This window comes from Hylaeus anthracinus, unplaced genomic scaffold, assembly GCF_026225885.1.
Source record: "Hylaeus anthracinus isolate JK02 unplaced genomic scaffold, UHH_iyHylAnth1.0_haploid 11989, whole genome shotgun sequence".
Taxonomy (NCBI): Eukaryota; Metazoa; Arthropoda; class Insecta; order Hymenoptera; family Colletidae; genus Hylaeus; species Hylaeus anthracinus.
Window position 1 is genome coordinate 4,032,769 of NW_026534337.1, and position 26,220 is coordinate 4,058,988.

The 26,220-nt window shown below is 33.2% G+C and overlaps 1 protein-coding gene across 1 annotated transcript in view; it reads left to right on the forward strand.

Annotated features, from left to right (window-relative positions):
- LOC128888014 (uncharacterized) overlaps positions 1-26,220 on the forward strand; it is a 129,397-nt gene that overhangs the window by 98,989 nt on the left and 4,188 nt on the right. Inside the window, exons 4-6 of the mRNA XM_054144595.1 lie at positions 17,777-17,877; positions 19,160-19,308; positions 22,738-23,659. Of these exons, the coding sequence (XP_054000570.1) occupies positions 17,777-17,877; positions 19,160-19,308; positions 22,738-23,659 (1,172 nt within the window). The remainder of the gene's footprint in view (positions 1-17,776; positions 17,878-19,159; positions 19,309-22,737; positions 23,660-26,220) is intronic.

Genomic DNA, 26,220 nt, shown 5'->3' on the forward strand with positions numbered 1-26,220 from the left:
TAGCGAGAATTCCATCTAAACGGTCAAATTATGGTAATTGATCATTCCTTTCCCTGCCACGTACTAATAAATTACTCACGTCAATGTAATATAATAGCAATCATTAACATAACATTAGATAAAATTTACGCTCCCACGACACTTACTAATCAATTACCAACGCTAGTGCAATGTAATGGCAAGTATTAGCATATCATTAGATAACGTTCATAGTAGAGTTTAATAATAGTGCCACAAACATATACTCATAGTAAAAAGAAAAAAAAAACAATACTGATTGAATTCTTCTCCATAGCGTTATGGGTCTCTAATAGAACCACATTTTTTCCAACACAATTTTATTCGCATCTATTATGTCTTGCACGCGTATAGAGAAAAAGACGCATATACATCGCGGTCTATTATAACGAGTAAATAACCAATCACAATACTATTTGCCATGTTTATATTTCGTCTAAGGTTACATAATAAAAATTCACTTTTTGTCGAAATCCTTTAATTAACATTTGAAATAATTTAGAATATTAAACAAATTTATAATTTAGAATAACATATTGACGAAAATAATATAATATCAGAATTCTAAATTACAAAATTGAGAAGTAAAGAATTGATTTGTTTCCATGTAAACAAAATTAAGAGATGTCTATTATATTAATAAACTGGATATATATATACTATAAACTATACATATATATAAAAATGGATGTTTGTATATATATGTATATATGTATATATTGATTTATTTATATATGATTGATAAACTTCGAAACTTTTTGACCGACCGACATGAAACTTGGCACACACATGTATTTTTTCATAGAGAAGGTTTTTATGCTATTCAATTTAAAAATATCAACTTCTATACCGTTCTATACCTATCGCTATGAAAATTGGTATACGTATTTGAGCATGAGGAATATTTTCGTACTACTACTAGCTATCATTTATAAGTTTCTTTGCCTGTTCGTTTAACATTTTTCGACGTAACAGAATTGTTCTCCGTTAGATAGTTACTTCAAACAAAATTTGATGCCTTATTTAAGATTCACGAAACACAAGAACGAAGACATTTAGGTGCTTTCGACGATGGTACGGATATAACAGTGTTTGCACGGCCCGCGATAGCTAGCTCGGAAATTCATTAACTATATCAATAAACAGTTGTTGCTTAAGCACTTGCTAACTGCACCCTAATTTTCGATTATACGGCCAGCAAGCATAAGGCTTCCTCCATGAGCAACGGGTTCTACTCGGAAACTGCTTCGTAATTGGCTATTAACGCGAGTATTTACCTTTGACTCGTATGCCCTTATTACGTATTCCTACATGTCATTAGACAGTATTTTAGCATTCATGTTTTTCTCGATTAACGCTGTTTTTTCGCTGTGCCACGCTAATTGCGTCCAGCCTTGTCGTTAAAGTACCTGGACTAGTTTCACTCGGAGCTGATTAAAACGAGATCTCGGCAGAAAAGTGGCGTCGCTGACTGTACGGCAATTAGTCTAAAAATCTACGGTATTTAGAATTATGAGATAGTATCTGTGTCACGTGTTAACTCTTATTCGAACGCTACTGAATACACGCGGGGACATGTGGCGCGATTTGAAAGTTAATTAATGACTTCGTAAGGTTTTCTAAGAAGGTTTATTTTCTCAATTTTTTTGTTGTCGATATTACAGTTATTATAAAAAGGATATCCTTTATAAAATATGAGATTTATTCTATTTGTTTTTCGTTCTTGATAGAGATTTTTAATAAAAATAATGTTGTATATTGTACGGTTGTAATAACGGAAACTTTTAAACACTTTGTTGTACAGGGTTTTAACTGAAACAGTTAACCCTTTTCAAACAAAAACATTAAAATATGTAGATAAATTGTAATGGCAATCAGGTTGAGACTTATGTTATCAGGTCGAGAAAATTGGTACTTTAACGTAACAAAATGACGAGTAACTATTTCTATTTAAACTAGAATTACAAAAAAAAAAAAAAAAATAAATGATTAAATATAAAGACCCACAATTAATTTCTTCATCTAACATTTCATGGTGGTTGCTTTACCCTCTTATACCGTTCATCATTGGTGTTCAATTCTGCAACAATAATTTTTCTCCATTTTAGTAAAATATAATATTTGTTTACATCTCTATTTATTCTGTATTAGCTGTATGAATTATAATGTACTTTATGGTAATTGTTCTACCAATAATACTCATTTAAAGGTTATTTCTCAAGGTTGAGGAACTTATAATCGAAACGTTCATTAACAGCCAGAAGCAAGTATGTGTTCCATACATTTTAAGGCATTAAAAATTTGTCCTGGTTTGAATAAATAATAAATTCTGCTGAGAAAGTGCTCTCTCGTAAGTAACAGCTATGGACATGTGTGTCCTTATTTAATAGAGTTCCGTGTACTTCTTGCGTAGAGAGAGAGTAGGAGGAGGTGAGTTTCTTACTGGTGGCCAGGGCGTCGTAAACGCCTAGTTTAGGGAGAGGTTTGAGGGAGTAAAACAAGCCGCTCGTGTATCGAGAGAGTTTACACCATTTAGGAAGTTGTTAGAGATAACAAGGGAGAACAAATAGAGACACAACTTTGTCCGTATTTATTTCAAGTACTCATTTCAAGTGGTGCATTATATTTTAATTAAAAGAGTATTTTTTTATAGTAAAACTATTCATACTAGTATCACTCTATAACGTTTCGATTATAAGTTCCCCATTCTTGAGAAATAACCTTTAAATAAGTATAATTGGTAGAGAAATTAACATAAAGTTCATTAAAAATGATACAACTAATACAGAATAAATAGAGATGTAAACAAATATTTTATTTTAGTGAAATGGGAAAAAATTATTGTTGCAGAATTGAACACCAGTGATTAATCAAATTTTTCGTGTAATATATTTCGTTAAATCTATTTAAGGCTTTTGTTACCCGTATCTAAAATGGTTTATATAGAGATTCGATAAGACATATAAATTCTATGTATCACTTCGTTATTTCATATTAATGAGTTTAAGATAGTGTTCTCATTAGCAAGAGAAACGTGATACCGTCTTTTGGGAATTCTTGGCAAAAAAAGTATAAAGCACAAATAATTTTATATTTTAATATAAGATTGTAATGTACATTTTCTATACTCTAACATTTTTTAGTATTGAATATATGGATACGATTTATTTTTTATTTATTATATTCTAAAATGCAACCTAACAGTTTTAAAAATTGCTTCATCAGTATGATGTCCTTTACTTAATCAATATAATTATGTAAATCGTATAAATAAATGAATAATATAATAATTATATAATATAAATAAACATAAATTTATTTAATCAGTATAAATATGTAAAAGACACAGGTTTCTCCTTCCATTTTCTGTTTCGTACTTTCACATATTTGTTCCCAACCCTCATTTATTTTTACTTTATACTATACTCATAGTGCAATTAATCAATCTTAATCTAAAGTGAAAACGTCAAATTAACGGTATATTTGAGAAAGAAGAAGTTTACATATTAAATTGAAATTGCTCCAATAGCTAAACGAATAAAATCACTTATCAAACGATCTAACAATCTTCGAGAGCAAAAGGAAGACTATTTATTGTCAATGAATTTTTAATGGACTTTAAAATAGATTTATCATTGATGATTTGATTTCTACGTTCAACAAAATTAAGCCGAAGGAATTAGATTCTCGTTCTGAATGCGTCTGGTTTCAACCCCTGGCATATCCGCATTAGCTGTGTCATCAGACCTTTTGGAAATTATCCGAGCCGGAGACCCAATGGCGTTTTCTACCATCGCGTTGTCAGTGTTTTCTATCTGTGACTTCTGCGAGCTAATTTCTCGACAGTGTATCACATAGGCCGATCATATTCAAAGCCAGGGGTGGTGCATATGGAAGTGCACGCCTCTTTCATCGCATTCAATCCGCGAAAAGTTGCCATATGCTTCAGACGGTCCCTATTAAAATTATGCAAGGAGTCGGTGATTCCCTTGATGACATTTTACTTTAACGTAGTTCGCACGGGATTCTTCGTTTCTGCACGCTCGTCTGTGGAGCTCGACATTAACTTAATCTATTTATTGCGAGTTCCTTTACGCACGAGCTTGTTATTTTCTCGCACAAAGTCCATTGCGAGTCGACTTTTTTTCTTTCATGTGCATTTTGTCATGAAATGAAACACGCAGCGTACCCGAAATGGTAATGTTGTCTTTTTCAAAATTATTAAAATGTCCTCGTTGGTAAAACTCATGAGAGGAAAATTCTTGTTTACACACAATATTGTGTAGCCGTTTAATACTAATGAAACTGCTAATAAATTACATTAATATTAATTTTTAATAATTCACTAGGGGTGTAAGGGGATTTTATTTAATTTAAATAAAATTTGTATTCTGTAGTAAACCAAATTTTATTTGTTATATGGATGGAATAGATTATTGTATGAAGAACATACGTTAAATTCATTGCAATTGCATATATATTTAGTCGCATATTAATTTACCAGATTATTTGACCAGAAAGCTTTATGGTCGAATACTAAAAATGAATGAAATGAGACAATGTAGATGATCAATTATTTTTTGATAACTACGTACATTTAGTAAATCTATTCGTTAAGAAACTGTTCTTGTCAATATTTGAAATACAAAAGAGTCTGCAGGTTTTGCAAACTACATATAATAATCATTAACAGGCAAAATTTCATAGATATATATTTACTATATATACTTACCTATATTACTGTATGTATAAGTAAATATAGTATACTAAGTAATAAAGTAATATAACATGTAATATACATATGTATATGTTGCATACATATGTATACATGTATACTATTATATTTATTACATTTACCTACATTTACTTCCCACAGTGTACTGTTTATATTTGTCCCAGTTGGTAAACATTTACAAAAACAAACAAGAATAAAGTTTAATAACATCGTTCCAGTTGTTTCTTTCATTTTGCCCATTTCTGTCCACGTTCTTGTAATATCTACCTTCTACTCGTTGCGTAATAGAACCTTTATTAATTAAACAAAGATCGTATCGGAACGGAGAGAGCCAAGTAGAACAGCGGAGCTAAAGGAAAACTTCAGTTTCGTCTGAGTGGCTAGGAACAAAAGGAAGCTAACGATGAAAAAGGTTGGAAAGGTACATTTCGACGCGTCTTTTGTGTACCGGCTTCAATATTTTACCATCGTTACTTTCCAACAATCACGGTCGTTTGCGGGATAATTTGGCGACGTGTTGCGCGAACGAGACCAAGAAAAACACAAAAGAGTAAATGTAAATTCATTCTTAACGAGATATTACCATAGGTGGAGACCGCGTGGCGTCCACGAGGGAAGATTGCACCCTTGTTCCTCGACGAGACGCAAACGAAATCGTCCAAGTCGTCGGGGGCGAAATTCTGCCCTCTAAAACGACGTTTAATCCCTTTTATAATAATATCCGCGTAGATTGAAGGACAACTTAATTAGCCGAGATCGTTAGAATCTCCGCGGGAATACCGTGCCGGCGTTACTAGTGGACTAAAATTCACCGATTATGCGGGGTATAACCGTGGACACGCTGTTATACATCCATTTTCGTCGTAAGTGGTACGATCATCAGCTTCGCGGGGTCTGACGTTAGGAACGTGCATTATCGTCGAGCGCTCACAATTTTGCGAAATCGACCGAGCAACAACAACTTCTCGCCGAGAATTGCTTACTCGCCCCCGTTGACGTTTATTTCGCCGAAACAGTTACGAAACTGAAAATTCTCCTCGCCAACTATCCTGCATTCCTGAAGGTTTGAGTTAACAGCGAAACTCTCAACTGGGTATGTAACAATAGAGTTTCAACCTCCCTTACTTCGTTCCATTTTGCTATTGGATAAAACTGGCCGATTCACTTTTAAAGAAAAATCAATGAGAAAAAACATTTTCTAAAATGTATTTTCGCAATTTAACTTTGCTTTTATAATTAAAGAATCAAAATAAAAATTATTCCATGAATCACTTTTTAAATTACAAAAAGAAGTAGCACAATTACTATCTTCAAATATCCACTGCAACACGAAGTTAACAGCAAGACAGTCACAATAGTGTTGTGAATTATAGCGTCAAATTCAACTACCATTTACGTCAATTTAAAATGAAATGTGAATCCAAATAAAGGTACACTTATGTTGAATACACTAAAAAATTACATATGAGTCATACACAAGTAGTACTAGAATATTAATAATACTAGGAAATTTTTAGTTTAAAAAACTTTTAATTTGGTCATATTTTAGCAGAGATATAGTTATTTAAAGAAAAAACGACGTTTTTTTTTAAATTCATAACTTTTTCTTAGTTCAGTACAAAAATCTGCAAAAATTCGCAAAAAGGTATTTATTAGGATATTATGATATAAAAATATTTCAGTCAAATCAAGAATGGTCGGGTCCAAAAGTGGTCGAAATGGCTTGAAATGCCTCGTACATTAAATAAAATCTTTCTATTAGACCAATAAATCCATATTATAGCATAGATTTCTGAAGTTATAAATCCCTTTAAGAAAAATGAAAATCCTTTTATACAATAACATATTTCAGTTTTAGTTTTATTCTATATTTATTGAAAAAAGTATTTAGCAACAAACGAATCGATTCGATTAAATTTATATTCGTATTATTATTTTATACGAAATAATTGTGTACGTTTCGTAATTAGACTGCGGGTATATATGACAAATATAAATATACAAAAGTATAGAAGGATACAAACAAATGTATAAGTATATAAAATATAAACAATAAAATACACCTTAAAACTTTACAAATCAAAACACAGTATAATTTAAGTCTATGTTTTTCACTAATGTATATAGAAATATGAATTTGCATAAATATCCACAGTTTATAATTAACTTGCACGCATTGGGTATAAACACGATTAGAACGTGTAGAGAGACTAATAAATTCAAAGATATAAATGAACCGCGAATACAGTCTACGTATCATAAAATTAAACGTTTTCTAAAATTCAATCGTATGCAAACAAATCATATTATAACGGACTCTTATTCAGTAACGCGACTCGCATAAAGCACATTTCTCACTGGTCGCAGCGAAAACTAGAAGTTCAACAATTCTCGAACCTTTTCATGTAATACCGTCTACCTAATCTATCTGCGTTAATCACCCTGCGTCGATCTTAACTTCATTTCACTTTCAACGTGTATTTAACTCCGCAGACAGCTGTACTTTTCATCGATCGCGTAATTCAGACTATGCATGATCGATTCAGTGACTTTCAAAACTCGGCCCTGAATACGAGCATGCCTTTTAAACACCGTAATGCAATGAAATTCAACTTCCGTCGTATACAAATAGTCCTTTGAAAAAGTCCACGTCTCTTTCAATTTCGTCCGCAGCCGAATAAAGTACATTATAAAAAGCGAATCGTTGAAAAGAACGAATGAAATGAATTTCCGTACATCGGCGAACTTTTTCATTTTCCCGATTTTCGTGTACGCCTGATTGTTGATTAAAAAATAAATTAAAAACGGGAAAACTATCGCGTCCCCCTTTAAAAACAGCCCCGTTAAAAGCGATCGCGCCGTCATATTAACCAACGACGAGAGTGATAAAAATATGAAGGCTTCGTGGCGGTGCGCTGCGCTGTTAAAAAGCTCCTGGACGCAATAATTTCACCATTAAAAAATCGTGACAATTACCCCGAGCTGAGAAAATTAAACTGGATCAAGTGCATCACGGTTTGAAAGCGACATTAAGTTAGTATGGCCGCGTTTTAGCCGTAGAAATTGAATCGGTGCATCGATGGACAATACTAGGGGCGAGAAAAATAGAAGGGTGGAAGAGTGGGCGCGATGGAAAAAAGACGGAGGAGGGAAAACAGAAGGGAAACGCAAAATGGAGGGAGAGAAACAGAGACAAAAAGCATAGGAAGCGTATAGAATCCACGCTGCAGGGTAGGAACACACAAAAAAGAAGTAGACCTTTTAAAAAAGCTGGCAATGTTGTTGCAAGACTCTCTTGGTATTAGTTTAAAACACATTGAATTTTCTTGCTTCGTGTAGTGAAACCTTTTAACGAAAAATTTAGTGGCTAGAAAAAAATGCAATTTTTGTTTGGGACTTGAAAATTTAGTGGTTCATGTATAATCGAAATTGCCATACCAATTTTTAATATTTTCTGACAAACCTCTCCTAAGATATGAAACAGACCAGAAACCAGTATAAATGCACACACATTATCGTGATCTTTATTTTAACATTTTTTTTAAATCTATGTTACATACCCCCAGAATACCTTGCAAATACACAACAAAAAATTCCTGCAAAGTTTGAGCTCTTCATTTCAACATTAACACGACCCCCAAACCTTTGAAACTTTCAAATGGAATATACATGGAATTTTTCCAATCTGTTACTTTTCTTATAACTCCGGTAAAAGTTGATGAAATGATTTGAAATTTGGCAGAATTATTGCTTATAATAATAGGAACAAATCCTATTATTATAATCCTATTATTATCCGAATTTTTTCCTTATGTATCAGCTCAGTAAATATGAAACCATTTTCTCTACTTACAATATTTTGTGTAATATCATTTTAAATGTTATAAATATGATGTTATTTATCATTTTTTTTATAAAAATTCTACAGAAAAATTCTTTTTCAAATAATTAAAAAATTTATTATATCAAACTTCTTATTTCAACGACAATTTGTAAATATATTCACAAACGTTCATATATTTGTATAGAACTTTTTCATTTTAATGGCTTCAATGTCTTATATATAAAAGTCATAATTTCATAATTTTTCAAGAACAAATATACATAAATAGATACACCCATTCATACAGAATTTCGTATTCGATTCTTTTACAGTTTCGGACTTAGTATACGTCAAAGCATCGGGAAATGTAAACAAAAAATTACGGAATTAATATTCTACCGATAGCAATATTTGCTCTCTGGAATGTTCGATAACTATTGGAAAAGTGAAAATCCGAATCAAATACGGGATGAGAAAAACGTCGAATGAAATACTGATTCAAATCATAAATAAGCACGCGTGTTGATTTCTGTTTGAATTCATATGTACATACATTTTCAAAATATTTTCAATCATCTTTGGGGTCCTCTACGATAAATTTGAAATAATTGTGATAACATATGTTTAAAAGAGTTTAAATGGTCTATACGAAAAACCAATTCTGTTCCTTAAAAATAACGATAATGTAAAACTAATAAACTATACTTCTTAAATTAATATTGGTTCATTGATTACAATTGTATTAATATTTATATTTTTTACTGTAATACTGTAATTTAATTTGTATATTTTGTATTATGTGTATTATGAAATACTTCTTACAAGGAAAATTTGGCAAGTAAAAAATTTGAAAGCAGACGTGTTATTCAAATGATGCTAATAATGCATCTAATTTTTTTCGACAGTAAGAAACTCTAGGAGTCAATACACTTTTTTAAAGAAATTGCGAGTTTTCTTAGTATAGGATAAGATATTAACAAGATATAATTTCAACTCCGAGAAAGAATTTTTGAAGAAGATTGTGTACCTTATTCTTTAATGTATTACTTATTACCTTATGACACGTACTATTTACTGTGCAAAACTAAATATGTAAGAGGTTGTAGGTAAAATAACTAAAATACTTTAAGTTAAAAGAACATAATTTGTTTGCCTTGCTTTTATACTATTTGTAAGCTATAAAATTAATAATTTGTTTGCTTTATCGTTGATATAACATATGTGTAGATTACTATATCTATTCAACCACATACATAAAAATAAATTAATCGGAATTAAATATTTTTTTTTTCTTTTTTCTTTTTTTTAAATTATCCATTAACTCGGACAGTATCCTCATTGTACCGTCTAGTATAAGACAGATATTTAATAAATACTGAAATCTCAAAATAAACTTCCAAACCAAATGATTTCGATAAATGCAACTAATATCTTATTCTTGACATAGATTTCCTTAATCCTGTTACCCTTCTTACCAGTTATTGACACGTAGATAAAAAAACAACCGAGTCGTCTATATCTTAATTTTTACATAATTACTTGAACATTCACCGAATATAATCCACAAAATGATTGACACCACTATTCATCATCTTCTTTTCTTTCTCGCTCATTTTATTCGAATCTCGCAATTTGTATCTCTTGTACCTCGTATCTAATGTACACAAAAGAGGCTTCATCTCATTTACGTGATAATAAGAAAAAGAACGGAGATGTATACCTATTGAAAATTGAACCAATAGGATTGCTTGTTTACATCTTCAAGCAATATTTTATTATTGTTCTCGCGAGGCAATAGTGAAGCATGAAAGGAACAAAAGGGCTCGTCGGAAAGGATTGAAACCCTCGAGCGAATCGAATGATAGATTCCTGACGGTAAGACGGAGATGGCGAGCAATAGCTCCGCAATAGGGGTTGAAGCGGGCTATGAGCGAGTAAGTACGAGAGAAATGATAAGGGGAATGGGTAGGACGTTAGAGTCGCAAGGAGGAAACAGCATCAACGAGCGGCGCTTCATTTCAATGGAATTGGCTGCATCAATGCCAATTAATTAGCCGGTAAACTTCTGGCGGTCGACTGCCTCTGAGTAATTTCATTAGTCCCTGTTGCGGAGGGCCGTTGAATAAATAAGGTCCTGTTTTCACCATGAATGCCGTCGTCCGGCGTTTCGGTAACGATTTCTCACGCGGGTCAGCCCCTAATCGGTCCGATCTACCTTCAAGATGCCGCTGAACGTCGACTTCCTCGTGGCCCGATCCCGAAGCCGACCCTTAATCAGTCTTCGTCCGGCCAATAGGAAGAAGACAACGACGTCATACTGTTTCTCTGTTTTCTGGGAAACAACCAGCCCCCGATCGTCCACGAAACGCCCGCACGCCATCCGAAAGAACTAACTCGTTTACGTCGTATTATTTTCTTTTTTACTCCCCCTCGTCTTCGCCCCTGAGAAATTGATGAGGTTTCCGCGAGCGAAAATTTGTAAAGGAGGCCGGCCGCGTACGTGTACAGTGATTTATCGATGCGCGACGAAATAAATGATTCGAGTCGGTCCGTATGAACATCAGGAGGGCTGCCAGGATAGATATATCGTAGATTTTGCGGTTTCGCGGTCCATAGCGGAATTACACGAGCCCTCTTTTTGTGGTGCAAGGGTGGACCTAACTTTACCTCCTTGAACAGCTCTTGGGTTAACTGTTGTTTGTTGCTGCTGCTAGTGATTGTGTACCTGCTTGAATTTTGGATTTTCGTTTTTCTCTGTTGATCATTCACATTTACTAATGATTATACGGACAATCTACTTTATTTAGGTTTGTTACTTCAGTTTTTAGATGTACAGTAGCAGACAGCTATTTAGAGGGTTATTATCATACGTGGAAAAGAAAACAAGATTTATTTTTAAGAATTCGTCGATGATTTTAGACATTGTAGTAGACATAACGAACTCGTAAACAAAATTTGTTTTGTTAATTTTAATAATTTTCTTTTCATTGATAATAGCCACGTGTAATTTGTTCCCTCTAATATACAGTGAATTATATAAATTAGTAGATTGTAACATATTCATTTTCAACATATTATGTTATAACATACACGAAATATTACATACATACTCTTATTCAATATATTTTGCTATACCACGCATAATATACAGAGTGAGGCAGCTAAACTGTTACAGAAAGATAATGCCTAAACTATCGTGGGTACTGAAAAATCTTACAGGAAAAATCTTATCGGAAAAAGTCAGAATTATCAGTACACGTCGTTAAGGGTTAAATCAATCCATAACCCTGAATGACCATGTATTATAGGTCGATGGATTCGTTTCAACATCAGCTTTCATAATGTTTAAACAAAATCCCATGGTTCCATTTAAAAAAAATGGCGGTAACTTTGACACAGCCTCAGCATCTGGACCAAAAAAAGGCAATAATATAGGCCTCCTCGAACCTTCTAACTTTTCCTCTAAAATTTTTTTATATCCACAATAGTTTAGGCATTATCGTTCTGTAACAGTTTAGCTGTCTCACCTTGTATATTAATATATTATTGATATAACCCTAGTAATACAAAAATATTTGTTAAATATTTTTTTCAAATATTAAAGAAATATTTTTTTATCCAGACTCTTTAAGATGAATAAAATATTTTTTTGAATATTGTATACATATACATTATAAAAAAGATATAAGACAAATATTAAATGAATATGAATTAAATGTACTTAGAATGTACATGAAATATTTAAAACACATTCAGGGAATATAGAAACAAGATGTAAAGAATGTGAGTTTAATATCCGCATGTATATTTTCTTAATCATCAAAAACTGTAACGCGTGTTTCTTTTCAAATGCCACATTTCAAGCATTAATTTTATAAAATAATGGAAAATTGATTTGCAGCTCTTTCCTTTTTCGAAGCAAAGTTATTGACAAATCGAATTCGTTTAATACGTTATCGGCGAAAAATTTTAACTGGATATTGTTGATAATGAAGGGATTCCGTGATGAAATGTCGTTTACCCGTTATACGAGGTCACGTAGTATATCATGGTAGGAGTGTACCCCCGGAAAAGCGTTTAATATTTTAATGTACGCATAACCTCTTACTCATTTGGTCGAGAGAGGAATGATATCTCTTGATATAATTAATTTGTAGAAAACAGTCGGATTAACTCAACCCCTTCTTTGTCGCGCATAATTGCGTCTATGCTTGGAAATATCACTTGAAAGCGTCCCTTTCTCGAGCCCTCAAACATGAAACAATCTACAACTGTATAATCCGTTATACTCTTCGTAGTAATGCAAGGGATGAACGAAATTTTAGGTAAATTAATAGTAATAATAATATTCGCAATATTATTATATAAACATCGTTGGTATAATTCATTAATACTGATAACGAAGCAATCAAATAATAACTAATAATATTTTTTCACGCAATCTCTTCTAAAGAGATTAATTAAAAGTCTCTAGTGTATCGAGCTTTTCCACAAGAAATTATTTCTCTTCAATTCATGGTTACGAAATATTCTTAACGTTGCGACACGTACTTATTAAGTTTCTAACAAAAATATAATAATCTATATTTTATATGTCGTATAGATGCTTTGTAATTTCGTTTCTAGGTCTCAAAAGCAATCACTGACAAGCTGTTGATGACTGCTGCCACAACAAGCAACTGCCAATCATCTTTTATTTGCAATTTTATCAGTACATTCTATTACTATTATTATTATCGTCATATTATAACATTCAAAATAACCGTAACTCGTATCAAAACAAGTAATTGATCAATTGATCGAATAACGCTGAAGGTTCTAAAAATGCCACTTAAAAAGTTCGAATGACCGTTTTTAATTTTCCTAGCATCCTTTGAGAAATCCAAATTCCATCCCTAACACTTTTACCTTCTAATCTGTCGTTTATAACTAATTAAATTATTTAACCACAGGGTATCCTTTCAGTCGATCTCCCTAACTGTGAACATGTTGAAAACTTTCAAAAGTATCGTTTAAATTTCGTTTAATTTTCCTAAAATTCAGCGAGATGTCCGTATTTCACTGAAAACAGCCAGCTACGATATTCGAAATGGTTAAAGCCGACGACGTGCTCGCTCGCAAGTTTTTAGCCGAGCTTCGAACGTTTCCCCGACGAGAATCTCATTAACGAGGGGACACGCTATAATCGCGTATCAGGATCGAACGACATTCACGAATATTAGGGCTCGTCCATAGGGTGCTGGCTGGAAAATAGTCGGATTATTCCGGCATGCGGAGAAATATAGCACGCGCGGGATTGGTGACCACGATTAAGGCCGCGTATGAAATGAACACGGGGTACTAGAAATCGTTTAATTAACGACCCGCTCAAGTAACAATATCAGCAATTAAACGCGAGGTCTGTTCAACGTTATCGCATGACCGTCATCGAGTTCTACTCTCAGGTCTAAGTATTTATACGCTGTAACAGAGAGGAATCAATGTTGGATTTAAAAATAAATAAAATTTAATCGATTGAATAAAAGTTAGAATTTTGTATACATTATCATTCAGGCGCTTTTATCGAAACCGATGTATCTTTTAAACTTTGTTGTCATTTCTTACAGATTATATTTTTTCACTGTGACCTATTTACTGAATTAATTATGTAACTGTAATAAGTTAATTATACAATTTGTACAAATATTGTACTTTAAAGGAGTAGCCATAGAGGAGGTCAAAGAATTTAGACGTCTGGGCTTTCTATTTCAGAAGAATGATAAGACAGATAGGCACATAACAAAAGAAAGAAAAAAAAAAGCGATAATTGCGATGGCACAAGTCGAGAGAATTGGTCAAGGAATTTGGAGAAGATTTTGCGAGGAGGACGAAAATGTTTTACACCCTGGTTAACCGTATAGTTATCTATGGAGCGGAGGTGTGATGCTGGGAGGAATATGGAGGAGTAGAAAAACTCCAAAATAAATATCTGAGATGGACTTTAGATCTGAACAGACACACCCCGGAATATATAATAGGTAGACTGCGGATCTTTATGCATTTATAGGGCAAGAACCTACAAAATGCAAACAATATGCAAGAATATAAAAAAGATTAAAAGTAAAGTTCACGTTATAATATTTGCAGAATAAAATAAATTCCTATTTAGGTTAAATTTTTGTAGGCACGTTCGTGAACATTTTATTTTGCATAAAGATCCGCGGTCTAATAATAAGAGAAGAAGGGAAATGAGACTTAATACGAAAAGATATCGGAAAGAGAGCAACGAAATATGAAGACAGAGTAAGGATCTCAGAAAATAAAATAGCTGCGGCGTGCTTGAGAGAAGTTAAATGCATGAAAACTGAAAAAGAGGGGATGTGGGAAAGAAAAAAGAATTTACGAAAGAAATGGACTGTCAAGAGGGTGAAGTTAGGAGAAAAAGGGACGAAGGATTGAAGAACTAACTAATAAAGAGAAGAAAGTACAAGATCAGGAAAGATACACTAAAATACAAAACTCGAGGTTTTGTGGAAATTAAAAGAGGATCTGGACTTTGGAGCTACTAAAATACCAGAGGAAAGAAGTGAAGATTAAGGAAATAACGATGATTGCAAGATTTAAGTGCGGAAATGAGGAAGCGGCGAATAAGTTCTGGTTGGATCAGGAAAAGAATTTATGCAGAGTGTGCGAAATAGAAAAAGAAAGTATGTTTCATTTGATGAACGATTGCAGGGAGTCACTACGAACGGATAAAAGCTTGGAAATGGTTCTTGGGGATGAAGGCGAAGGGGTGGAGTGGGTGAGGAACGTGTTGAAAGAAAGAGTGAGCAAAGAGACGGAAAATGCGATTTGTGAATGATGTAATGTAAGCACAAGTTCTTCCTTAAGTAAAAAATTACAAGGAATAAATTATCTATCTATCGACTCTATTGTATTGCATAATAGTATAATTGTACAATTCTATGAAATAGATTCATTTAGCAATGAGGTACTTACAAGTTTGAATAATATTATTTATAAAAGTACACATAAAATTCTGGAAAGTTTTACGATATTAATTAACCATTTTATTTAATGAATAGAGTCATATCGAATAATGTAGAAATTCAATTCTATGATTTTTGAGTAGCAATAACAGCTGACATAACACATATTCACAATTATTACAAAATACATACGATATAAAATTAAAGCAGCATGAAATTATGGACCAACGTATCTTTAATACAAAAAATAAAACGATATTTCTTTGACGCTTTCGTTAATCGTTTGACAATCGTTTTAAATAGAAAAATGTTTAATAAAACATATCGTACGAGTAATCCTCATAATGTTATGGACCAACCTAACATTTTACACTAGACAGCAAGCAAAGCAAATTGCCACTCACCGTCTCAAAGGACAAAAATATTCAATTTCTTTGGAATGGTTCATAAAAAAATGTATGAATCGCGACCGAGGGTGTTAAACAACGAGTGTCGCGTATTTCGACTTTCTCGAGTAGGTACTCGCCGTCTCACCGATACGCTCGTTTCCGCTTTGTTACGCGCACTTATTTTTGATGTCCCGCCTCGATCCGTCGTCTCGGTATGCGCCGTGCAATCCATGCAAGCGGCTTAATACGGCATTACAACGACGAGCGGAACGTTAAGTCCCCTGTTTGCACGATTGTCCTAACAATATTCGTGGCGCGGATGCGATACGGCCGGAATTACTTGCATCATACAATGGAAGCGTTTGCGCGAGTAACGATATAAGCGTGAATTACGCCCTATCGGACGCTGCCAGCGGCCGATACAGTGGCTTTTCGCACTCTAACGATTTGCTTCTTTGACTTCACGCCGGATGAAATACGCGGGGATTAACGGACATTGTGTTCAATTAATGCCGGAGGATCCCTCGACCGAGGAAGATTCAAATTATGGAACTTTGGGTACGTATGATAATGTGACCATATTACTCCAACATAATGGAGGGACCCTCCGGTATAATAAAGGGATACTCCCGCAAAAATGAACCGTTTTGTTGAGTTCAATTAGGAAACGGGATGGAAACCTGACCAAAATGTAAAATGTAAACCAAATTCTAAAATGTAAACTTCTCGCTATTTTATCGTGTCTATCGTGTTGATCGTCTCGTCACCCATACATGGGTGACAGGAGTTTTTACAAGGAATTTAAAAATACGAGTAAATAAATCTGGATAAGACTTCTAAATGCTGACAAGGTTATAACAAGTACTTTGACAAATCTTAGGTTGCGTAGTTTCCAATTATTTTAAAGGAAAATTTTATCCTCGCACAAATTTTCACCAAAGTTAGCGTGGCAGTCAACGTGCTATTTTTACGTCTCTCGAACATAGAGATATTATAGAAATTAGGGGAATCGGATAATGGGGGTTACGGATACGAGAGTCTCTACTGTATTTCCATTTGTCATGTAAACATCCACAGCTTATTAATAACTCTTCGTGAATCCCATAAACAAGAATTCACATTTTAAAATGAAACACTGATACATAAATCGAACCAAACATTTGATAAATATATTTGATATATAAATTTTAATATTATCATGAAAAAAATCTCATTTATCGTAAATAACAAAAAATAATTCTCATTCTGAAACCTCGACGAAAAATATTTAATTCTTCATCAATTTTACATAACGATATTCACATTTTCAAATAAAGTACTGAAAATGTGAGAAATGAAAGTGTCAAGTATCGATTACTCTAATTTTCCAAAATTTAGAGTTATATTTCGTAAAACAAGACAATTACTTTTCACTTTAGAATCTCTTGTCTTGAAAACAGAACCAGACAAGCCCAAACCATTAGAGTTCCTTTTTCGAACCTTTTCTTATCTCGAGGACAAAACCAAGCCGACCCGAACGATAACTCTTCGTACTGGAACATTTTAGTGTTTTAAAAACGGAACCGGACTAATCTACCACTGCATTTCCCCGAATTAATCTCGTTTCATTGCAAAAGTTCTGCGACGACAGGTGACATACCTGCAGGCTTTGTTCAATTAAATACATTGTATATTCGCTAGACTCTGGAAGGTTTTCAGATGAAATAAAATAATTCTTACTTTCAAACTGTCTCGTGTACAACTGGACAGATTCACGGAATGCTTTTATAATAACATTTTACTGTCTAATTAGACGAGGCTCGTGTCATGAAATTAAACTCGAGTTTTCTTTCTTTTATTACAGTATGCAATCGTACTCTCAGGAATTCTGTTGGACGAATACGATGGACTGGTCGGATGGGCCGGTGCATCGTTCGGATCAGGGCACCTCCTAGAGATCCACAGGTTAAGAAAAGTTCTTTTATCATTCGACAGAAATTGTTAAAATTCTTCTTGGTAAAGTAGTCCCAACAGAAATAATCCAAATCGTTAAACTTGAATTAATAGACTTAAGATGAGACAATACTAGTTCGACATAACAGACTAAAGAATTTTGGTTATATGTTTATATCATCGTTGAAGTAACAAATTAGCTTTGCATAATAAAAGAAACATTTTCGTTGCTTGTTTAGTAGTTTCAAAATGTTTATAAATATGATATTATACAATTAAGGATTTACATTAACTTTTGTATAATATTAAGATTTTCTAAGTATTTCCACAATTTTTTATATGATTAACAAATATTTTATATAAACAGTGTTTCTCAAAATGTGGTCAGGAAATTTCTGAAGCTTTTCATTAAAAAAATAGAGCATATTATATTGTAAAATTTTTAAAATGGTTATCGCAGTATTTTATACGTATTAGGAACACTCGTTAAAAATACTTGTCTTCAATAGTCGAAGCATGAAAAGCGAGACTAAGAATTACAAACTTTGAGGCAACTGAAATTTCATATTCATTATTCGTCACTTTTGATTCACTGTTTATGTTGAAAGTAATACAAGATAGTACGGTGAATATTATTAAAAAATAAATGACGTGAATATCAAGTAGTATTAAAATCTCTCAAACAGACACATGCAAATAAGCTAATTTGATTCATATTTGTTTTTGTACGTACAAGTTTCAGCTGAAAAGTATGAAATCTTATAATTAAAATTGTTAGAGAATTTTCTTTGAAACTCGAATAGTAAGTATTTTTTAAATCTATTCAATAATAAAGAATTTCATTAAGAATTACATTATAGAATTACCAAATAGTATTAAAAATTTCAGACACGTGCAAGTATTATACACTGATTGTTTTCATATTCATTTTTATGTATTGTTTGACTAATGAACGTTTAACAAGTTTTAATCGAATATTATGCAATCATTTAAATTGGATTGGAGTTCTGAAAATATTAAATCATGTTTTACTAAAATAAATTAATTCTACGCTATAGAAAAGGTGAAGCTTGAGAAACATCTACATAAAATATTCAATTTTCATCAATTTTATGTAACTAAATCTTTACGTCTCGAATAATACCCAAATATCATTGAGAAATATTCTGAGCTTTGGTTAGAATTCCAAACCACGAAATACCCAACATATGTAAATTTCCCTTCAATGATTTGTCGGGAATATTTTCCACGTGGAGAATACTGCAAAATATCAAGTAAATTTAATCCGACGCAGGTAATCGAGTTGAAAGTCAGGGAGCTACAAGTCGGTTTTCTGAAAGAAACCAGATGCGAGGGTGCTTACATTCAATTCTCTGATGGCATCGAGGATCTCGAGGACAGAACGGGACGTTATTGCGGCCATGTGAGTGGCAACGCAACCAGGTATGTCACGTTTCGTTTCGTCGTTATTTAATACGAGCTTAGTACGCGAATGTTGCATGCATAAGCGATTGTTGCTATCTATAAGGGGAGAAACCATATTAGGAGGCCGAGTATTAACCCTTTGACTGCGAACGACGTATACGTACGCTCTCGAGAAATGGGCTCAGAGAAATGTTTATATTCGTTAAATCGATTTTTAAAAAATATCAACTGGTAGGAAATAATGAGACGAAACTTGTTTATATTTATTATTTATTCGTACGATGCTTAGTTTCGAAAATGAAAATTGAAAAGTTAGAAATTCGTTGGAAATATCGAATTTCAGGAAAAAGATCTATCTAAGTTTTCAATTTTTATCTCTGAAACTAAACGTTGTATAAATAAACTGTAAATATAAAAAAGATTCGATTGTTGGTTTTCTTCTTCAAGACAACAGTAACAGGATTAGACTACGACGAGGTCTCAGGAAAAAGGTCTTTTAAGTTTTTAATTTTTATTTTTGAAACTGAACGTCTTATGAATAAACTGCAAATATAAACATGTGCCGTCTTATTATTTCCTATAAGCTGATATTTTTTTAAAATTCACACCTCTACGCCTCTTAGAATTTCCAGCAAAAATCGTCCCGCAGTCAAAGGGTTAAGTGTTTCTTGAGATACTTTTTTACATAGAATAATTCATGTAACGTTTTTATAATTTTAACAATGCTTTTAGATATATTTTAAAATGCATCTGGCATTTTTTGCAATTCATTTCGCGAACACACAATTTTTTAAACATTATTACAACATTTTTATTTGTTACGGTACCATAAAGTAAAAAACAAGGCGTGAAATATCGAGTAAATAAACATTCCAAATGGTGCCATTTATTTAAGAATTCATAAGTCTGATTTGTTTAAAATACGTAACCTAGATGAAAACGTGCACGCATCGTGAACCTACCACGAAAACTACGCGTCTTGCGGGCCAATGTTTCAAATTATTTTTTTGTATAAAATTTAACGTCGCATCAACAACTTAAATGCTTATTACCGACGACTGTTAGGAATTGAAAATGTGAAGTAATTAAATGTTGTTACCTAGCGATGAGTATTTAACGAAAGAGAGAACTTGATATGTTCGTTTAGTACTGTTGAAATTTTCGTAGGTTTAATTTGAACTTTAATACGAAATTTCCGATATTTAGGACATTTCAAGAGAATATGTTTCACGGTTATTACAGTGTTATAGGTATTGCTTGTGGGAGGGTCAGATTTACAAACTATTGAGGAATGACTAAATTTCGAGTGATGTTGCGAAACAATTGTCAATGAAAAAAAAATACAATGAAGTAGTTTTAGCATTACTTAATGTCACGTGAAAATCTTGTTTCAATATTCCGTACAATTTCAATAACAAAAATTCTAGAAAATCGATGACTTTTCAGTCGTTCAAACCAACCTTAATAGTATCGTTTTTATCGTCGATTAGTTGTTACCGCGCTCGACACAATTGTAAATACAAATTTACGTAATTAGTCTATATCGAACCACTTGAAAGGCTTTATCTCGTGCTCCATTTCCTTTTCCATTATTCGTATTCATAACGGATGATTACCGTCGACGATAACGCGATGTTTAAACGTTATCATAGAAAGATCGGTAAATGTCAAAGTAAATTATTATTGAATCGCGAGTGTTTGTACTGTAACATACACGATCGAAATCCACTGAATAGATAAAAGAGACCGTTGATGTATAGCTAATGAAAAATAATTAACCGACGCGAATTGTATTCACAGCAGGTTATAAACCAAATGTGTGTACGTAACTGTGGTAGATAATGGATTAAACAGATGCCTGCTCTTCGACACATAGTGTATCCAAGCCGCTTATGTATGCGGGATTCGATGCGTGTAAATGTTTCCCAGTCTGGTAAACCCATGATTTCAGTTAGCTTTCATTTCAATCTACCCGTTCGCATTCGACTTTTGCTGTCCTTACTAAAATATTTATACGGATTGTTGTCGATTTCGGCGTACAGCGTGTAATTACATTTTAGACAGTAAGCTTACTAATTGGTATAATTTATTGAAACGAACGAGTAAGCCTTATTCCTTTAACAACGGAACGAAAATGCAAGTTATAGGCGATAGGATGTTTATTTCTTTACGATTTTGAGGTTAATAGCAATTATTGCGAAGATTTTACTATAAATTGACGTTTTATGGGTGTCTCTTATTGTTGTTTATTATGCACTGTTTAATAAATAATTATTCCATGCAGGGGCTTAAATTTAGACTTTAAGAATGAGAAGATTGTATTTTTTTCTTCGGAATTTTTGGAACAACTTTTTTTATTTATGAAATCCTCGAAATATTCCAGTTTGGAACAGGCTGGGATTATATTAAACTTACTGTCTATATTTGTTTGTAACATTATTAAAATCATTGTCAATATATGAAACAAATGTTCTTATAGCTAAGAATTTGTAATTAAAGACTGTATTAAACTCACTGGCATTAGGAACAGTAAGTTGTTGAAATCTGGAATATTTAAATTAATTATTCTTTGTGGAAAATGTATAGAATTTAAAAACAAAAAATTAAAAAAAAATATAAAAATACCAAGCATGATTAAAGCTTCATTTGCTTGAAGGCTATTTCAAACAGTTAGATTGCGGATATTAATACAAATTCATATTTTCACAGATACAGAAAAAGAATTGAAACTTAAATAAAAAGTATGTGTTATTTTCTAATTGGTGTAACACGTACGTTAGTATTGATATTTTATATATTTTTACATTTGCAGCAGCAGTCTATTAATAGTACATAGTAGATCTCACAGTCCTACACACAGCTAGACCTGAATAATATGTAGTTATTGAATGTATTGAAGTAGATTGTTGATTGATACAAATGTGTGGCTGTAGATAAGCTTAATTTCTGTAAAAGTCAAAAGGTGTTTCAAACTTTTGCAATCAACATAAATACGATTAAAGTTTCATTTGTCTAAAGTACATTTCATATGCACTAATTTAGTAGTGCTACATTTTAAACCATTAAACTCACAGCTATACAATGCCCATTCAATATAATTAAGTAAACAAATATATGTCTATTTAAAAGCACCATTTCTATAAAAATCAAAAGATGTTCCAAACTTTTGCAATCAACATAAATACGATTTGTCTAAAATACATTTCATAAGCACTAATTTAGTAGTACTACATTTTAAACCATTAAACTCACAACTATACAATGCCCATTCAATACAATTAAATAAACAAATATATGCCTATAAAAAAGCTTCGTTTCTATAAAAATCATAGTGTTCAAATCTTGTGGAATCAGCCTAAATCTAATCAAAGTTTCATTTCTCCAAACCACCTAGCTAATAGCTCCGCCTGTGCCCGGACTGAACGTTCTGCTTTAATTATCCCGTAGATTGATCCTGCGAAAGGGACCGAATTTAACGATCATAATGGATTCGGACGAGAAGTTCGCCGCTGAAAATCCCGTGATCTTCTCCGCCCAATTTTCGATTCTGCCAGCCCAACTGGCCGTCGAACGTCACCGTGGCTTTTCGCCGTCCCTATCGTCCGAATGCCCGTTGGAATGCGCCGTGAGGAACGATCGAAGATCCTGTAAGCTCGTGTCCCCGGGCTACCCAGGCGTCTATCCGCGGGGTATCAGATGTAGGATCGCGTTGGAGTCGAGCGCGGGTCGTTTTAAAATCGGCGGCCAGCCGGACGACCTCTTCGATCTGATGAACCGCACGTCCCAGGACAGCTGCCAGACGGAGAACTGCGAACAGCACGTGGAGATCGTGGCGGAAGTCCCGAAGACGAGGGTCGCCAGATCAGACGGACGGTATCCGGCGGAAAATAACACCGCGCGGCGAGCCAGGAGTCCCGATCACGAGGAGGAACTGGAATTTATCATTGGGCAAACGTCGCACAAGTTCAGGAGGGGCAGAAATAATCGAAGAAGACTTAAGAAAGTCAAGAAGGAAGTCGTCGGATCAAAGGCTCCTGGCAGCTCTCGCGGAAAAGAGCCAGAGGAGGATATCCGGAGAAATAACGGCCGTCCGAAAGAGATCACCGAACAGTCTTCCGCAGATGTCTTTCTCGGTAACAGCGGCCCGAGGCTATCCGCGGGCAATCGCGATCAAGGAGCTCGGTCCGAATCTATCCAGAAGCGACTTCGTCACCCGCAGCGCGTCCATAAGAAGTCCATGGGCTCGATAAGCCCTAAGAGGAATTCCGATCATGATCTGCAAGATATATCGAACGTGAAGATCCTGCCTGACGGGAGCCACGAGATTGCCAGGAAGTGGTTGAGCCAAGAAAACGCCGCCGTGCTGCAGGTGAGTCGATCTAGAAAAAGTTTGTTTGTGGTCATACCTCTGGACCGTTTCCAAGATTACCGGGGATGAATTTGGGCGAATCTTAACCGATTGGTCTGGGCCAAGGGATTGCCTTTCTCTGCGATGAAACGAATGATAACGAATCCGTGGATTGCGGGCCAAGAGGTAATTTCGAGAATATTATTTACGTGCTTACAGTGGGTCGAGAAAGTATTCGTACACCATGTTTTCTGAAGATACGGTAACGGACAAAAGATTTACACGGAAATGAACAAAGGCAGAAATTATTTATTTTGTGTAAAGAATATAAATTAAGTGGATTTTCTTTGGTACTACCTAATTATCGTCAGGTTACATGTTTACTACAAAAATTACATCCTGATCCTAAACACATTGGCTACAATAATCAAAACGAATATACATTAGTTATATATTTAATATACATAGAAGAGTTTTGAGCGAAACATATATATGCATCTTTTGTTTTACTTCAATACTTTGACCAAAGTCCATTATTTTTAATCAAGTCAGCACACCTTTTATGTATCGAATCTATTAGTTTGTTATATCCATGACTAGCTACATTACTCCAAGTCGTTTTGATATATTTAAAAAGTTAATGTTTACGTTTAGAGTTATAATTTGTGCTGAAAATATGATAATAGCAGAAGTAACTAATGGTATCGAGATTATTGCAAATAAATCATTAATTAATAATATAAAATTTCCACAAATACAGAAGAAGAATTAAAACATAAATGAAAATATGTTTTATCTTCTAAACGGTATAACATGTATATTTATGTTGATTTGCTATATATATTTTCATTTACCATAAATGCATAAACATCCGCAGTCCATTCATAATATGTTATAAAGAAAGCTATACAAAATTACAGTGCACTTTACTGAAGTCTCAACGTCATACCTAAAAAATCACATGACGTTCAAATAAATTTTGACGACAGTAAAAAACATTCGAATTTCCGAATAGGATTATTTTTACTAAATAAACCACTGGAATTCGTGCCATCATATTAATTTAGTTCAGATCTAGTTAGTATAGATTCAGAGTTATTAAAACATTATATTCGTTTAGTAATTCTTAAAACAATATGACTCATCGGACTAAAAGTCTTTAATCGTGCTCTTTTCTAATTATAGTCTGCAATTTCTAAAATTACTCGAATCAGTTCGCATCGGGAATAGCCAGTAGGCGCGGATTCAGAATAATAAATATGGAATATCGCGTTTGGTTATTGATTGCTGCGGTAAAGTATCCTAATATATTATTGGCAAAGTTTTAGTCCGCGTTGTTTTATGGGTTGCTCCTCCTTCGGCAGAATAGATAACTCTGGCTTCCTTCCCCTTTTCCATTCGCTTTTTGCTAGTTTTCCCCATGCAATGGAAATATCAGCAACTGATATTACCTCAGAAATATGGATTCCGTTCCTGTTACCCATGAACAATGTTACGAGTATCGTTATGCAAGAATCCATAATTCGGATTTTGTTCTGTTTAAAATATTTTATTAAACATCGACATCCAAGGATAACAAAATTAATAATCTAATACATTTTCCATGTTTACGTTCAATTTTAAACTTAATAAGTGAAATAATCCCTCGACGAAATATATTATTCTATAAATGATAAAGTTCGTCTCGATAAACTGTGAATATTTCATAGATAAAGTAAAAGAAATTAAAATTATAAAATGTAATTTATGCACACCTGCGTACATGTTGTTATTTCTAAGAAAGATATAAATAGATATAGAATTATTATGTGTATTAGGAAAATAATTATTATTGAGGAAATGATTTATGCAACTTCTTGTTCAAACATCATCCTACTGCAATTTTATTTAATTTGCTCAAAATTTTAATTCAATTGAACTCTCAAATTCTACTAATGATTTGTTACAAACAATCTGGTATAATACTTTCAATCCTTTGCACATCATGAATATCTTTTTTAATATTAAATGACTAAATAGCAACATCGAGATAATTTTACGCCAAATGAAAAGCATTCTTTGTCTCACTAAAATTAATAAATTTATTTCGTTAACTTAATTAATGTTATGATAAATAAAACTTGAAAAACACATAGGCGATTAAATCACAACTTTGTAATTCATAGTGATTCAAATATATTACCTCCGTTACTTCCAATTAGTCATAATTAAAAATATTATCATTTAACAATCATTCTAAATTCACATCTATTTTATCTATCTCTGTTGTAGAAACTAATAATAATTAGACTACTTTGAAAATCAATATTTCACGAAGATGTTAATAATGTCTGTGTTGATATCGATGTCTTAAATTGTATAAATTAATCTATTTCCAAGAGTTGTGGTTATTATCGTTATCATGTTAAATCTGGAGATGACATAAAATCGATCTTACTGAAAATTTACATTTCTCTTAAGACATTCTCGATCTCAAATATTTTTAATTTATCCAGGTCAAACTCATTCTTCGTAGAATATTTTTAAATCTTCTGAAAGAGCTATTTCAACCCCTCAATGAATAAAAATACTTTTTCAGATGA